The sequence below is a fragment of the Musca domestica genome, unplaced genomic scaffold, assembly GCF_030504385.1.
Source record: "Musca domestica strain aabys unplaced genomic scaffold, Musca_domestica.polishedcontigs.V.1.1 24, whole genome shotgun sequence".
Classification (NCBI taxonomy): domain Eukaryota; kingdom Metazoa; phylum Arthropoda; class Insecta; order Diptera; family Muscidae; genus Musca; species Musca domestica.
This window is the reverse complement of record NW_026712272.1, coordinates 5501375-5520280: the sequence shown is the minus strand read 5'-3', so window position 1 is coordinate 5520280 and position 18906 is coordinate 5501375. Positions and strand designations below refer to the sequence as shown.

At 34.4% G+C, this 18906-nt stretch overlaps 1 protein-coding gene across 4 annotated transcripts in view; it reads right to left on the bottom strand.

The window, feature by feature from the left end:
* Positions 1–15682: 15682 nt before the first annotated feature.
* The window catches only part of LOC101898490 (mucin-2), a 36112-nt gene continuing 32888 nt past the window's right edge, over positions 15683–18906 (bottom strand). For all 4 annotated transcript variants that reach the window (XM_005182927.4, XM_005182928.4, XM_005182930.4 and 1 more), the window contains exons 4-9: positions 18813–18904; positions 18516–18749; positions 18164–18434; positions 17655–18104; positions 15927–16085; positions 15683–15858 (exon numbers count right to left, since the gene is read on the bottom strand). In XM_005182927.4, coding sequence (XP_005182984.1) covers positions 15793–15858; positions 15927–16085; positions 17655–18104; positions 18164–18434; positions 18516–18749; positions 18813–18904 — 1272 coding nt within the window. In that variant the 3' untranslated portion in view covers positions 15683–15792. The remainder of the gene's footprint in view (positions 15859–15926; positions 16086–17654; positions 18105–18163; positions 18435–18515; positions 18750–18812; positions 18905–18906) is intronic.

Below are 18906 nucleotides of genomic sequence, written 5' to 3'. Positions count from 1 at the left end.
TTTCTGTATGATTTTCTAAAAGTGAAATTTGGTGAGGATTTTATTCTAAATTATATGGATACAGATTCGTTCATATTAACATTTTACGGACGGAATTTGTATTCCGAATTATCTTTAGATGAAATATTGGCTAGATTTGACACCTCAGGGTTTTCAAAAGAAAATAAATATAAACTTCCTCTAATTAATAAGAAAAAACTTGGCATGATGAAAGATGAGAATGACGGAAAAACAATGGTTGAATTTGTAGGCCTTCGTCCTAAAATGTATGCCATCAATGTAGTTGATAGCGAAGAAGTAAAAAAATCTAAGGGAGTTAAAAAGTCGGTCCTAAAAAAGTATACTATAGATAAATATCGAGAATGTCTTTATAACAAAAAGGTTTTTTACGGTACCATGTTTTCGTTTAGGTCAAGGCAGCATACAATATATACAGACAAAATTACTAAAATATCGCTAAGCCATCAAGATGATAAACGATTTATTCTAGAGGATGGTATTCACACCTATGCTTGGGGTCACTATAGATTAAATAACCTTCATGAAACAAATGTAAATAACTCAAATGAATCTGTCTCAATGGACTTGGATTAAAATATAAATTTAATTATGATTTAAGTTTCAATATATAGATAAAAGAGCATAGTAATAATATTAATTTAATTGTCTTTACTCACTATAAATGTCATCATATTAATATTTTCTCGCAACACAAAATGTTTAATTTTTAAGTAAATATAAGTGTATTATATTTTAACTAGTCTTTAACTATTCTTATTATAAAATAAAACAAAATATTTTTGTTTATAAATTTATGTAAATTGCGTTTTATTGAAATATTCTTGCAAAGGTGAGTATAAAATAGATTATACTACTTTTCGTACAATTCCTGTTAATGGAACGTACTCGACCAGACGATCATGTATAATTAAACAGTACGCAGAAGTGTTTTGTGGAATTGGTTTATTGGTTTCAAATTGGATTTTTAAATCGATTGGTCCATTCTTAACAGCTTCGTTTTGATTGCTAATGTCAATAACGGCGATGGGCTTGTCTTTAAAACTTGCATATGTAAGAAGTGGTTGTGGCTCCCTCATGTAATATGATTGTTGAAACTTTGTATACATGTCATATAGTACTGCATAGCCATTTTCTTCGAACTTTACATTCAAATCATCGTAAGGATAGGTTTCAGAGTTCAAGTGAACTTTGATGTTTTTAAGTTCGCAATGTTCCAGCTTGTTGTCTTTTTCAAATATCAAAGCAACATATCGTGGTCTTTCATGATTGACAGACAATTTAACACTCCAACTGTGTTGTCTTCCACCAGCAAAAGTTGGATTAAAGTAGCAGTCCCAGCTGCGGAATGCTAAAGGCAACGCTTTTCCATCCTTAATAGTTTTCAAGAAGCTGATTTTTCTATAGTCTGATAATTGAATGTGTTGTACTTTCCATACAACATTTGTTATGGTGAGTTTAATTTCCTCCGTATCCATGGTTGAATAACACACATTTTTATCGTTGGCACTACGCAAAAGAATCAAGTCATGCTTGCTGTTGCAAATTACTTTATCAAAGTCCTCTGCGAACCCTAGTAGACGGTTTAAGGGTACACAAAAATTAAAGTATCCTACTGATAAATCATTATCAGCTTTCCATCCCGCTTTGCTCATAACCTTACTTTCGGATTCGCTTAGAGAAATCCAATTTTTAATTTCTGTAGTTATTCCTAGATAACGAGTACGATCAATTTCAACACCATTTAGTTCATAGCGAATTTCATCAAACATGTATCCCACACAATTATTTCTCAGTCTTGCATATTGCGATACTTCTCCCTTGCTATTTTTCAAATTTCCTTCAATGAATAGATAACTCTCCGATGGAAGTATGTAAAGATCCTGATTTTGTATACTTATCCGAATTTCATCATTATTTTTAAATGATTGAATATATGGAACATAGCTGTGGTAGTCTCTCTTTACAATATTCTCATCCGAGAATGGACGCTCATTAATGTTAAGTATTTCAGACATTTGGTTTGACTTTAAGCTTAATAAGTTTTAAAAACTCTTTATTTTCCTTTGAAATTGTAGGTCTTGTCGGTTTGACAACTTTGTGTTGAATGTGTCTTGGTATTTGTTTATGATTGTATTTATTGTAGATAATCATGATTGCATTGGTCTTATATGAATACGTAGCGTGATTTCTTCCTCTCTAAAATTTATAAAGCGACCTTCTTGATCTACTATCTTTATCTCCAGACGACCGATTTCTTTGACGTTCACTGGTAAATAAATGAGATTCATTGGTCTCTCTACCAATTTATATCCCGGAGGAACATTAAGAGCAAATTCATGTAGAATATGCGTTGGCGACCCATTCATGAATGATCCAGTTACAATATTGCAGTGTATTTGTATGGCATTAACCTTTAAAATGTCGACTTGAAGGTTTGAAGTATGTTTTTTCCCAGATTCTAAGATTTTTTCGGTAAAACCAAAAAGCTTGCCTATAGATTTTTCTTTATCAAAGTAAATAGGATCATGAGAAGACATGATTTCTACTTTTAGCGTATTATTATTCGCCTTAATTTCAATGGATCTATTCTCGTGGATAGTTTTATATTCCGTTTCCAAGTAATTCGCAATATCTTGCAATTCATAGGATCCTATAGGTATTTTTATAATATTGTCTCCAATGTGAAAGAGATTGTTATCATTATCCACATTGGGTATTGAATTGTATGATTGGAAATCTATTAGGCAACACTCATAACTACTATTTCCCAATTCAATTGGGGGTAAATATGTTGAATGTAGAATTGGAGATTTACCGGACACAGTAAACGTTCTTGACATTGCAAAATTCTTTGTCGTAATAATTGAAACACAAAATATGCATACGTATATATGGGTTTTTATTTATTTAAATATATGCTTGTATATTGTATATCTACATACTAAGATTATATGATATGATTCTTATCTATCCATGAATTATGTTTGTCTGAGAATCCCAGCCACTTAACCAAGACTTTATTACCTTTTGTTTTTAAAATTTTCTCAACTAAATACGTGTTGGGATATTTTGTGGGTAAAAGTTCTTCTTTGTAGAAACATCCTTGGATGGGATTTCCTTCATAGTCTTCTAATAAATAAGTAGCGGGGTTTGTTATTCTTATTGTTCTTATCTTGAATATTTCCGTAGTCCAATTTGGCGTGTATCCCTTTTCAAATTGATGTTTATATTTGCTAATGCGTACATGATCACCCACACGAAAGTTTTGTCTCCTAAAAATTTTTAAGTGGTTATAAGCAGATTGCAACAATGCCTTCTCATTCGATGAATTTACTTGAATAGGGGCCATTTTTATTGTTCGATGAGGTGTTTTATTGTATTGTTTAACCAATTCTCTATAAACATCAATCCATAGATAATTCCCATTATAACTGAACTCCTTCCACATTAGCGACTTCAAAGTTCTATTAAAACGCTCAACAATTGAGGCCTTCAATACACTATATGTGGAGTAGTGGTTTATGGAATATTTCTGCATTAGTTTTTTAAAATCTGTGTTGAAAAATTCTTTTCCATCATCGGTTTGCAAATTTTTTGGAATTCTTCCTCTTTGTAAGATTTTTTCAAAAGCCATAGAAACATCCGTTGCCGTTTTTGTTTTAAGGGCTTCACACCATGCGAATTTCGAAAATGTATCGATGACAGTTAACAAAAATCGGAACCCCTTGTTTGCTTTTGAGTAACTGCCCATTTCAACTAAATCTGCTTGCCAGAGATCATCAATACCCTTTGTAATAACCCTTCGTCTTGGAAAGTTTTTTCGTGCTTGATGATGAAGTTCATTTACCAAACCCCGCTTTTCCATTGTTTTATTCGGTATGATATATTAAAGCTGGTGAGTTGAATGGAGCTTGCGATAAGGCTTTAAATATTTCGTTTTGTGAACGTTTGAGTTGTGATATTTCTTCTCTTAGGAAGGTGCACTCTTGAATGAAATTTTTCTTTAAAATTTCTTGAATGTGCTTGATTTGCGTATGTACGTATGCTTGGTTGACCGCATCCGCTCCTTCTGCTGGAGATGCAACATTCCTAATCTTTTTATTTTGCACGTTAAGGTTGTTATCTTCATCAATATTGACTCCCAATAATCTCGAAACATTTTCTCTCACTGCTATTGATTGATTTTTTTGATTGTAATGATGTCCAAACTTGTCAACAGTCATATGTTGTATGCTCCTTGAGAGTATTATTTAATATATTATATTTCCTTCTCGCAGTTCCTCGATAATAGAAACAATTTCATTAGTATGGTTATTGTTTCCGGCTTGTTGTGATGCCAACAACAGCTTTAATCGTTCTATCAATTCGTTGGGATCGTCCCAGTATATATAGTTGGGTTTACCAGGATTTATTGTCAGTAAGCCTTTGCCGCTGTGAGTATCCTCTATTAAATTTTTTATTATTTTCTTATATTTTTGTCCCCTGTTGGACTTTGTTCGTCCATTAGATTCATAGTTTATTTTATGCGCATTTGTGTCTAATAATATTGTTTTGTAAATATCGAGTTCTGTATGATCATAGTTCTTGGGGTCTTGATAAAACAACAGTTCAAACAAACCGGGTGTTAATGCCCAATTTTTATTTCCAATCATAATCTTTTCATTGCTTATTTTGAGTGGTTGGTCCCCAAATCTCCATTCTCCATTGTTATCTTTGTGTGGACCATAGACTACATCTAGTTTTTTAATTTTCTTCAAGAATGATAGATTCATAGGTTCCTCATTGTTGGAATAAAATTTGTCGTCGTCTTGTGATGTATTAAAGGAATCGAAATTTTGTGTGTAATCTACTTTATGCTTTAACCCCTCCAATGCATTGGAATCTAACTTAACATCTGGTTTATAATTCTTAAGGGGTGTACTTGTAATAATAGAATCTCTGTACATTTCCATTTTCTCTTTCTTAGGCATAATCATTTTGGAAGTATTTTCAGTTGAAAGCTTTAGTAGTTTGTTTATTGGCTCCGTTATTGGTTTGAAAGTATTTTTCAATTCTGTAGTTTTAGCTTCTTCACCCATTTTAATGCTTTGAAATTTCTTTTTCAAGACATTTCTGGACTTAACAAGCCGTTTCAGCATTTCCTCCTCCATGGCTGTAGGTGCACTAATATAAATTAACATTTGCAAATACATTAAATAATATTAAGGTTGAATAAATATATGAAAGCCTTTTCTGTATCTTCCAGAGTGAATTTCGTCATCCTTGGAAATCGTTAGAAATCCATACTTTTCCTTCCAGCATTCATGACAAATTTTTTTGAAATCTTCAAAACTAATGTCACATCCAACGTGATCATTAAATATATGTCTTAAATTCAGATCATCTTGTTTAAACACGATTATAAAATTCGCATTATCACGCAATAAATGTTTTGGTATACGTGTGTATGTTTGACACAAATAAAACGAATCAACATTCTTATGTCGCCCCATACTGAAGTAATTTTTAATGTTGTTTTGTTTATCGCATGCAACATCATCAAAAATCATGATTGAGTTTGGCTTTATTTCGTCCGTTTGTATAACATCGTCATTGTTATTAAATGTATACAATCTCATCCCCTTTATAGTGGATATCAGTTTCTTTAGGTACTCATATTTTGTCTGATACAGCGATTTTGAGTAAATGTAAACATTTTCAAATTTTAATCCATTGGGGCTTTCTATCAAACTAAGCATCACATTAGTCTTTCCACAATTTGATGGTCCTACTATTAAGGCTCGTATAGAATCAGGCAGCAAAGTACTATGTCGAGGGGTCTTTCTTTGCATAAAATCCACATTTTGAACAATTATTTTAGCTTGTTGTTCCAGTAATCTCATGATTTAAACTAATGAGTAGTTTTAAGAAAACGTTCATATTTATAATATAATCAAATATCGATATTTCTTTCGTTCAGCGTCCCGCTAAAAAGTATAAAATGATTGTTTACAACACGAAGCGATTTATTAGAAAGAAACACGTTCAAGGAGGAGGACTGGTAAATAAGTTGATTAACTCTTTACCCGTTGAACTTCATTTACCAGGATATCAATTTTGTGGACCTGGAACAAAGCTAGAAAAACGTATTCAAAGAGGAGATCAAGGTATTAATCCATTAGATGCAGCGTGTAGAGCACACGATATTGCCTATTCACAAAATAAAGATATTGAACAACGTCACATTGCTGATCGTGAACTAACTGAACGGGCTTGGGAGCGAGTAAAATCGAAAAATAGTAACATTGGAGAAAAAATTAGCGCATATCTTGTAACTAACATAATGAAGGCTAAGACAAAGCTAGGCATGGGTAATAAAAACCCCAAACAAATATTGGGTCAACAACTTTTTAAAAACGCTTTAAAAAAAGCTACAAGTTCCCTTAAAAGCAAAAAACCAACTGATATTGATGAAGCCATAAAAATAGCCAGACATGAAATACAAAAGACGTTTCGAGGAAAAAAATCAAAGGTCGCTATACCGCGAGTAATAAGCGTGCCCAAAAGAGGTGGATTTCTTCCTCTCATTCCCATTCTAACTGGATTAGGAGCATTGGGAGCCTTAGCATCGGGTAGTTCAGCAATTACCAATGCCGTTTTAAATGCAAAAAAAGCCAAACAAGAGTTGGATGAACAAACCAGACATAACAAAACAATAGAAGCTATAGCTATGGGTAAAGGTCTCTATCTCAAACCATATAAAAAGGGCTATGGAATTTATGTTGATGAAAATAAAACTCCAAAAAACTAATTAAGCAGCTACCCAAAGGTCCTCTAACCGATGTAAATATTAGTTTTTTTGGGAAAAAATATATACCTCACTTTAGAGGTGTTTATATGCGTGATAATCTACCTAAGAAACCACATCGAATTGAATGTGGTATCATAAATTTGGATGTTAGCAGTGGACCTGGCACGCATTGGGTGGCATATAATAAAATCAATAATAATATCGACTATTACGACAGTTTCGGTAATCTTCAACCCCCGATAGAAGTTTTACGCTATTTGGGACCAGCTATTACATACAATTATAAAAGAGATCAACGATTTCATACATACAATTGTGGACATCTTTGTTTAAAGTTTTTATTGGACATGAACAAAATTTTATAAATACTCCAACATCGATGATATCCCCTCCATTCAAATTCAACTTTCCTAAGAAGATGATTGAAATCAATAGATCGGATATTGCACTGGTTGATTTTCAATATTGCCATGGAAACCACAAGAGTATTTTCGTGAAGGAACTATCATATATGTGTGGTGCTTCTGTTGTTCCAGATTATTTTTTGTTTCGTCCACCTTTTAATATAAAAGAACTTACTGGGGAAGCATGCAGAACAAATGCCTACACCAAGACACATGTGAATGGCTTAGATTGGACAGATGGAGAAAAAAATTATAATGATGTCGAGAAAGCTCTTACACCATTGAACAATTATCAATATATTTTTGTTGTTGGACAAGAAAAGAAAATCTTTTTACAGAAATATATTCATTCTACCATTATAAATTTAGAAAATAATATGAAACTTCGAGCTTGCCAAAATTATTTTACAAACTGTCCTATACATTTGGACACTAGATTTAAGTGTGCCGTAAATAATATATTTAAGATATTTGTATTCATTGAACAAAACTGGAAAGAACTTGGCTACATACTAGACGATGAAATTAATAAAGTTAATAAATAAAAACAAGCAACTGTATTATTTGCATAAAACTTTATTTAAAGCATTAAAGGTAATGAAAGTGAACAATAATAAGAAAATGGGTGAACATTTACTCGCTCCACGACCACAAACATCTACACCAATTTCAGAAGGTGTACAATTCCAATTTTTTGAAATAGTTGGGACATTAGTTGTTTCACGCCCTTCCAGTAATGGGCAACGATATGTCAACCTTGAATGCTCAGTAACAGGACAATCAGTTTGATCCCAACTATGAATGTTTACTTTACAAAAATAACATCTGGTAATATCTCCTACTCCAGTATAATAAAGTCCTACTGCAGCCATTGTCTTGGGATCTGGATAATTTAAAGGCCAGCGAGCAAAGGTTTTTAAGCGTTCGTCTTCCTTATTAAGAAGAGACATCTTCCTTTCTAAAGCTTCACTAATAAACTGAAATATTTCTCTGCACACATTAAAATGAAAACAGCTTGCAATTTTTAGTTTCAAACAAAATATTTATTTACTTTTCAGTTTATGTTAAATATGGTTGATAAAAATAATCTGGTTGATCCAAATGTTTTAATTCTAGTTTGTAAAGACTCTTTCCGCTTCCATCTTTCAACACAGTTTTCGTCACAGAATAACCCCCACCAGCTATTTCTTTTATGTATTCATCCGCCAGCGAGAGGAATCTTGACGGCAAATAGAGGATAGCATCATTAATTTTCAGCACAATTCTTTCCCCATATTTTGTATTTGTTCTAAAGGCGCCATGGATGTTGTATTCTTTGTTATCCTCCATTTCTTTCAAAGTTATTATTTTTTTATAACTGAAAGAATTGAATAAGTTTATTAAATCTGCGTTCGCCATAATATCACGTTCAATGTTTAATTTTATACTGTGAGCCTTACTTGAAATTGTCTTCTATATATACGAATATTTAACGCGAATTTCACAATATTACAGAGTTACTAGAGTTTTTAATTTTGAGCATAGTTAAGCATGTTCTCATTCATGCTCCAATCTATCGTTGAAGCAGAATTTGTCATGAAACTCTGCAACAACGCTTCCCCCCAAATTCTCATATCCATTTCACAGAAATCCAATTGTTAGTTAATGTAAACAATGGTGTTTCCTTCTTCAAATCCCTTCAATCTTCAATACCGAATTGATGCAGGGTTTGTCATGAAACTCTTTCAGTTTCAATTCTCTCAAATTGCTACATAATGTAAACAAATTCTTCATCGACAAAACTATCAAAAAGCGATCGATATAATGTACCAAAATGCCTGTCCACACAAGAAGAATTTGCTTTGATTGGCTACAGCAGCATTTTTTTAGTGTGTATATGCTACAACATTAATTGGTGGTTAGATGTCGCCTATATCGTTTCGAGGGAAATGACTGGAGAGCCATCTGGACAAAATAATAGAACACACATCTTCTTGTTGACTATGATACTAACCAAATTTGTCTCTGCTATATTCACTTCTCATATGGTGGATCTCTCTAATCCCATTTGATATGATCATATTTCAATAGTTTTGGAGTGTGTCTATGCTACAACATAATTTATGGATAGTATAGATAGAACTCACCGTTAGATGTCGCCTATATCGTTTCGATGGGAATAACTGAACATTTTTGAGTCGCTAAAATTATAGACAAATTAAAACAAGTACAACGAAAAGTTAGTTTTGTCTTTTTATCTCATCATGTTTTGCATAGCCAACATGCTGATTTTCGTGTTCAACCCACTCGACTTCGTTATCGTTTTTCAAGAATTTCACTTGATTATTCCGGAATTTTTCGATGTCATTTCTTTGTCTATATTTTCATTTATATTTTCATCTATGCTGAAATTAAAACCCCTGAAATATCAATAATTGCAGCATATTTGTCAATTGAAACTCTTCTATAATATATCACATTTATTGAAGTCGATTTCTTGAAATATATGTTTTCAAATAAATTAATAAGCACATTTGACTGCAGTAATCAGCATGTTGACTATGTAAAAGCATTCTGAGAGCCATCTAGATAAAATGATTTTCTTCGATACTTACCTCTTTCAGATGTGTTTCTGCTATATTCACTTCTCACATGTTGAATCTCTTTAGCCCCACTCGATATGATCATAATACATTTTTTTTTTCGGAGGGTGTCTCTGCTAGTGGTGAATATTAAAACTTGAAATTTCACCATCCCATACACAGTTTTGGATTGTGTCTGCGCTAAACTTAGCGCCATCTAGTAGTTCATATTAAAACTAGCAACGCCAACGCCAACAGCCCCAATAAAATTTGACGTGGTACAATTCAAAAGACAACATCCCCAATATAATTTGCCGTGGTACAATTCAAACGACAACATCCCCAATATAATTCACCGTGGTACATTTCAAAAGACAACATCCCCAATATATTTCACCGTGGTACATTTCAAAAGACAACATCCCCAATATATTTCACCGTGCTGAATTTCCCCCAATCAACATCCCCAATAGAATTTGCCGTGGTACAATTCCCAAGACAACATCCCCAATATATTTCACCGTGGAGAATTTACCCTAATCAACATCCCCAATAGAATTTGCCGTGGTACAATTCCCAAGACAACATCCCCATTAAAATTCACCGTGGTGAATTTACCCAAATCAACATCCCCAATAGAATTTGCCGTGATAAATCGTGGTGAATTCCCAACATCCCCATAAGCACACTACTCATTTAAAATCCAGTTTAATTCATAAGGTTTTCTACGGAAGTTTAGTGGGGATGGACAATAGACAATTTGTGGAGAGAAGCCAATTTTTATAGGCATAGAGACCATTTGATTTTCTATAGAAGTTTACTGGAGATAGACAATAGACAATTTGGGGGGAAAAAGCCAATTTTTATAGGCATAGAGACCATTTGATGTACCATTTGGGCGCCATATTCTGTATCCCATGAAAACAAATTATCCCTAAAGATTTATAATCCCAGTCGTTCGAAGAACCACTGGAACCTTCTTCTGAAACCTCGTGTGTCTACAAAAATTAGTCTCTTTATAGAAGACTTTGTTATTCTCCCCATAGGATAATTTGTGATTTCTATAAACAAAAAAAAATCTTGTTATGAAATCCCATTTTTCTCATATTATTCATTAATAATGTCTTGAACTCTATACTGATGACATGCAACATAACATATGTATATAAGCATGTATAACAATTGTATGAATTGTTATAGTTTGCATTAAAATATTTGTAACCTCCTCAAGGCAATTAAAGGGGGGGCGCATGAAAAATGTGAGAAATTGTAAATTAAAAACAAATAAGTTAAAATTTGAATGTAAATAGAATTTCAATGTTGGGCGCCACTTTTAGCATATAGCCCTATCGTTAAAGGATAATGTCCATTTCCGAAAACTAACCAATTTCAATACTCCAAGGGCAAAATTCATGTTCAATGCAAATATGAAATGAAATATATTTTTTTCTATAAAATATTTCATGTGATATTATTTCGACTTGTAATTATGTTCAGTGTTGCATTTGCCCAATAGGATTATGTCTTAATTTATCTTGTATTTCTTTACCCTACCCTCGGCTATGATGCATTTATCTTTCATCACATTTCAAAGGTTTCTCCGGACGAAGAAACATTCTTCACACAAAAGAAAAATGACTGACCAACCAACCGAGCCACTGGCAGAATACCAAGCCCTGTCCATGTAATCGCAGACATAAGCAGTTAAACGAATACTGTTTAAGGTTTACGGGTATTTAACGATGACATAGGCCTACATTGCTGACAAAGGTCTGTCAACGGTTCTATTTTCCGTTCTTATTCATCTTTTTTTTTTGGAGGGGGGAAAAACAACAAAAAATAGGTAAATGTTTTATTATGTTAAGGGAAATATGGCGACGTAAGGCAGTCGATGATAGGTGCAAAGTATTACCTTGGTAATGCCGTGAAATCAGGAAAATTACATACTTCCAAAGGAAGATTCCTAATAGTAATTCCCAAAAGTTTCCAAATCCCTTGTCCCATTACTTTGGTAATAATTTGCCAAAGTAATAGGATGTTCTTATGAATCAACGATTTATTATTTATGCCATCGCTTAAGAACCTTCTCTTATAGCCATCTAACTTCCAGTGAAATAAAGAACCCCAGTTATAAATTGCCACCTAATTGCAAATGCAATGCGAAAATAGAATAAAAGTCCCCAGAGCCTCTATTACATTGTTTGTAATCACTATCCGTCACCAATTTAACACGTCAGTAGATAGTAAGCGATTGAATTAATTACTTAATACATCCCAAAGTAATTTGCCAATTAAACAAACTTTATAAAGACGAAGGGGATATTTGCAGTTTAAACGATTGGTATTTAGGCACCGGATTTTGTTGTAATCAGACGATGTAATCGTTTTCTCGACCATTTCATGCAAACGTCTCAATTTAAGTGGTTCAAAGACGGATTATCTGCCGTCAATTCTCTACACGCATTGACTTTGACTTAGACATGCTAGAGCGAAGCAGAAGAGGAGATGGCTAGGGCGACGATAGGAATTTAGAGAAGGGTTTTTTTTTTTTTTTTTTAAAAAACACAAAATTTTAAAAAATAACCAATTTTTATTGCAGTAAATCAAAAACTTTTTGTTACTGCGGTCAAGCTTAATTTTATAAAACGAAAGCATACTTTCAGGCGTCATATACTTTTAAGACAACACATGTGGTGAAATAACTTGATTCGTTGCTTTGATGGCTTAAATGGTGTTTACACAAGACCAATAGTCTCCAATCATGTATAGAGTCGGGCCGCGATTATCCGTAGTGGTCGGAATCAGAAGCTTTACGGATATCATTCATATCATTTGATACGCCCAAAAAGTGCCTCATCGAAATAACGGTTTTAGACACTAACGCTCTTTGGCCCAAATCCGTTTCAGGACATTTGGAGTCGATCTAGCGATGTCCATCCATCCATCTGTCTGGCTGGCTAGTGAGCACGATAACTCTCGAAGGGAGTATCCGATTTGATACAATATCGGTACATCGTAATATTACAATCAAATCGAGATCGATTTTGGAGATGGGCAATATCGGTTCAACACTTCGGATACCTCCGCCATAAAAGTTCGAAATGTACAAAAAATTATTTTACTGCAAAGAAGGAGAAAGGATAATCCGATTTTCCTCCAAATTTACAAATCCTAATATTTCCATCAGTGCTACGTCAGGTGGGAAACTAGACAATAACGGTCTACTCCATCATGTAAAGATGGATGGAGAGTAAAGTAATTGGCTGACTGACCTAACGATTCATCAATGTCCAAACAAAATGGCTGAAGCTAGAATTTGAAATTTTGGGTAATGGTTACTCTAAGTCCGAAGGTGTCAGATAGGACTGGGTTTTTGAAAATTCGAACTAGAACTGTACGAAAAGAACTTAATGTGGTACCCTTTGTATCAGTACAGCTAGAACTCTTAAATTTGGAATAAGGTCAGTGCATGATGGTGTACCAAAGAGGTATTGAGGAAAGTCTCAGAAGTACGTACTTGTATTATACTAAATATAAAAGTTGGAAGAACCGGCAGAGTCGAAATGCTAAAATTTGGAAATAAGATTTCTATTGGATTATATGATGTAGGTTGTTATCTGGAACTGAAATATGAAGGTGGTTTTAGGAAATGTGTACTATAAATATTTGAAAAGTGGTACTAAATTGGGTATTGGGTGAAGGAATAGAGATGAAATTGTTACATAGATTATATTGTTGTATAGATTACTGATGGTACCTGAGTTTGAGATTTGTTAGTGGATTGTAAAACGAAAATATTGAGTGGTACTATATGAATGCCAAAATATGATATATATGTCTCCGTTGGTATCTCGTGTTGAGATAGGTCTGAGATCCTCAAAATTGATATTGAGATGTGTGTTGGTAACAGGAATTGAGATTGAAATTGCGTACTGTAAATGATACTAATTTTGGATAACAGTTGGTGTCTAAGATGACGATATGTAGACTTGTTGGTGTAAAATATAAACCATTTCCTATAATTATTTTCGAAACAGGAAAAAGTTGAACAACATATAAAATGAAACTTTGATTAAAAATTTTTTGTCAAACTCTAACAAAAGATTTAAGGCCGAACTTTGAATACCCTCCATAAACGAATTTTGCAATTTTCAAAAAAAAAATAAAATCCGTTAAAAATTCTTTTAAAATCTTAAAAATACCAAGTGTAGCTGTTATATTAACCAAACTTGAAAAAATCGGTGAAGAATGTCGTTAAAATCATCAAAATACCGAATTTCGGGAGGTGCTGTTATATGGGGGCTATACGAAGGCGTATACCCTCACGGACAATTTTCTGTCATATGCTGTAGTATCTATTACGAAATTCAAATACCAAATTTGAAACAATTCCGTTGAATAATGTCGCTAAAATCACCAAAATACCGAATTTCGGGAGGTGCCGTTATATGGGGGCTATACAAAGGCGTATACCCTCACGGACAGTTTTCTGTCATAGGCTGTATTATCTATTACGAACTTCAAATACCAAATTTAAAACAATTCCGGTGACTAATGTCGCTTAAATCATCAAAATAGCGAATATTGGGAGGTACCGTCATATGGGAGTTATACGAAGACGTGGACGTGCACAGACAATTTTTTGTCTATCTATCCTTTAGGAACTTCAAATATTAAATTTGAAACATTTCCGGTAAATAATGTGCTTATATCACCAAAATACCGAAAAAAGGAAGGTACCATTATATGAGGGCTATGCCAAAACGTGGACCTACATGGCCCAATACCAAAAGTTCTGCAGACATAATATACATTTGAGTAAAATTTCATCAACCTACCTTATTTCGTTCGGAAGCTAGAGTGATTTCTACAGACGGATAGACGGACGGACATCGCTAAATTTTTGTACTAATCAAGAATATATATAATTTGTGGGGTCTAATATGTATATTTCGAGGTGTTACAAACGGAATGAGAAACTTAGTATACCCTCCATACTGTGGTGAAAGGTATAAAAAGGCCTAACAGGAACGAATCTAAAATTTTAAGGTTGCCGACACTTGCTAATAAATAAATATTTCTTTCAACCAGAGATCCAATGTGAATGTAGAATCCATAGGGCCATTCCATTAGTAACTCTCCTACAAAAGGTTACAATTTTGATTAGCAATTATTTGCATGTATTCGGAAGTATATGTTCGACCTTATTTAAATATGGCAAATCCCAATATTTTTATCAATATTAGATTAAGTGGAATACTACAGTTCACTATATCTAATACCTCACGCACGTTTCAACGTTTTCCAAAATTATCACAAAAAAAGGTCTCCGATGGTATTTCAGTAACTCATTTTCAGTAATTGCTTGTACACCACAGCTTTTCTTTAACGTTTTCCGTTTATTAATTACTTAATATTTTAATGTGGTTCATTTTTATTAACATTTCTTTAATAAAAATCTTTGGTTTGTTTCAATTATCAATTAGGAGCAAAATTATCATTTTTATATATGTTTATAGCCGTATTTATAATATTAAAATTAGGGGGGAATTTTCAATGGGGTTTTAAGGGATAGGGATTTTAAGGTTTATATAAATATTAACATTACAATTAAAAAATATTAAAAAAAATTAGTGAAACTACAAAAAAAAAATTAAATTTAAATACAAAATTTTGTTCGTTGTAAGTATTTTTTTAGAGATTTCTTTTTTTTATAGTTTTATAAGGAAAGTTTTGAACTATAAATTCTATGAATAGAAAGGATTTAAGGTTAAGTTAAGTTGTTTTTTTTTTTAATTTTTAAATTTAAACTACAAAAGGAAAGAAAAATAAATTACATATAGCATATATTCTTGTTCTTGTAGTTGTTGTTCATATTCTCATTTTAAAAAGGTATTAAAAGTAGTTGTGTGTTTTGTTTTTATAATATATAATAATATAATAAATATGTATATAAATTAGTTAATAAGCTTCCCTTTTTGAGTAAAGGAAGGTAATAAGATGTATTCCATAGGTTTTAATCATTCTCCTCGGTTATTAGTAGTTCATATTCCTGGGCGGCAAAACGATCCCAATCGGATGTCTAGAAAAAAATAATTATATAAAATAAATTAATGTTTTATATAGTTAATAATTTATTACTAAACTCACATATTCATCTCTCTGCGAGGCAAATGGATCACGCTGTTCATGATCCAAATATTTCTCCAAATTAAAGAAGGTATCGAAGAACACATGAGTCATTTTGCAATTTTTCAAATCACCCAATGTTATGGCATCCCGTCTCTTGGGCTTAATCATATCCAGCATCTGGAAATAAAATAGAGACAGCAAAAACAGAGTACCTTAGAAAATCAATTTATTAAAGACCAAAATTTGTTTTTTTCTGGAAGTTTCCCTTTGAAAAAAAACGGGAGGATAACTTATAGAAGGACTTTTCATAGAAAACTGGAAGGTCTTCTCATGGAAGACTGAAAGGTCTTCTCATAGCAGACTGGAAGGTCTTCTCATAAAAGACTGGAAGGTCTTCTCATAGAAGACAGAAAGTTTTTCTCATAGAAGACAGGAAGATCTTCTCATAGAAGACTGGAAAGTCTTCTCATAGAAGAAGGTCTTCTTATAGAAGACTGGAAAGTCTTCTCATAGAAGAAGGTCTTCTTATAGAGGACTGGAAGGTCTTCTCATAGAAGGCTGGAAGATTTTCTCATAGAAGTGTGGAAGGTCTTCTCATAGATGACTAGATTCTTCTCATAGAAGCCTGGAAGGTCTTCTCATAGATGACTAGAAGGTTTTCTCATAGAAGAGTGGAAGGTCTTCTCATAGAAGACTGGAATGTTTTCTCATAGAAGACTGGAAGGTCCTCTCATAGGAGACTGGGAGGTCTTCTCACAGAAGACTGGAAAGTTTTCTCACAGAAGACTGGAAAGTCTTCTCACAGAAGGTATTGTCATAGAAGACTGGAAGATATCCTCTTATAGAACAGTGAAGATTTTCTCATAGAAAACTTTTGGTCTTCTAATAGAATATCTTCTCAGAGGAGGCCAGAAGGTCATCTCAGAGAAGGAGGTTAGAGTTTATCTGATGAGGACAGAAGGCTTCGTTGATGAAGTCTTCTCTGACAAGACCAGAAGGTTATCTTTTAGAAAGGCAGAAGATCTTCTCCGAGCAGTTGAGATGGATTTCCTTTAAAGTGGGCTAGAAGGTCTTCCTCACAGAGGAGGCCAGATTGTCTTTCTCTAATAGGAGGCCAGATGATCTTCCTCTCAGAGGAGGCCAGATGGTCTTTCTCCCAGAGGTGGCCAGATGGTCTTCCGCTCAGAGGAGGCCAGATAGTCTTACTTTCAGTGGAAGCTGGAAGGTCTTCCTCTCAGAGGGTGCCAGAGGGTCCTCATAGAATGTGCCTCTCAGAGGGTGCCAGAGGGTCTTCTTAGAGGGGACTGGAAGGCCTTCTCTGACTAGGCCAAAAGGTCTTCTCTGACGAGGCTGGGAGGTCCTCTCTTAGGACACTACGAGGTCTTCTCTGAGGCCTGAATTTCTTCTTCTCCGAGAAAGACAGAAGAACTTCTTCCAAAAGGAAGCCAGAAAATTTTCTCATAGATACGCAGAATAGGTCTGATGATATGATAAGGTCTTCTTTAGAAAGTCACAAGGGTTTTACTCTGGCTCTATGTTGGGCGCCATTCTTCTCAAAGGAGGCCAAAAGGTCTTCTCCTCTAAAGACGTCAGAAGGTTTGCTTATCAGAAGATCCGAAAAGGCTTCTCATAGATGACCTTCTGCTCTCCTCATAGAATAATCAAATCTGGCACAATGTTGGGCGCCATGTAAAATTCAATTCATTCAATTCTTTATCCTTATTTTCTCTTCTCCCCGCAACTCACCTGGCACAAACAATCCTCAAATGGCAGCGATTCAATACCAATCGATTCCATGCGCTGCTGTTGCTCCTCATAGAAATACTCCAGTTCATACATCGAAATCACACCATCCCCATCGATGTCCATGCAACGGAACCAATACTCAATGGCGGTGGGTGTGCGTTTATCCTCTTCGGACAGAAGGAACCAAACAAAATCTGAATAGGACATTTTTGGTTCATCGTCGGGATTCTTTTTGTTATCACTGCGTGTAACACAACCCGAAAAGATACGTTCCACAATACGGGTCGAAAGGGCATGATCACTGTGCCTGGCCAAATCGTCTTGATTGATGAGCAGATCGTGATCCTTATCCAACTCCCAGAATTTGCAGTAGATTACATAAAAGTGTTCATAACTGAAATAGGCCATAATTTGATTGATGTCGTCCTCCTCCTCCAGGAGACCAATGACCTGGAAATAAAGCGAATTAGTTTCCTTTGTTTGCTTTTAAGGTTACAACTCCAACTCACCTCCAACAAATCAGATTTCTTTAGCTCGGATATAGTTATTCTGCCCGACCAGCTGCGATTTACATTGTAAAATATCCGTGCTATGACCGTGTGCACATATCTGGAATGGAATTCTGTGGCCTCTTTCAAAAAGGCCAAACCCGGATGTGTGTCCACCACATCTTGTACCAAAGGTGCCAAATCTTCGGGCAGGATATAGGAACGCATACGCTGGCCTCTGGATAAAATGTAGACAAAGCGAGATGCCTCATCGTGGCAATAGACATTCATTCTACGAAAAGAGAGGACAAATAAAATTTGGAATAAAATAAGAGAGTAAATAGAGAGAGAAAGGGAGAGTATCAACTCTTACTGTTTCCAAAACTCCACAAATCTCTGTCGTTCAACCAATCCCGAATTGCCCTGCTGACAGAACACCATCACCGGCATACGCCAATAGAATGGCAGTCCACAAATCTTCAAAATACGTGGCAGTTCATCGCGTGTCACCTGATTATTGGGAAATGTATCGAACGCTGCCAAAATGCCACGCAATGTTCGCTCCAAAGCAATTGTGGGCTGGGGTTTGCCATGGGGGAAATAGAATCTGTGGAATCGAAAAAGGAATTATTATTTGATTTTTGAAGAATAACTTGTGCTTCAACTTTACCTGGGAATATAAACGCTTTTGGTCGATCGAATTTCCCTTTGGAGTGATGTATGATCTGGTGGAGGCGGCGGTGGTGTGGCATGTAGTTTGGCCT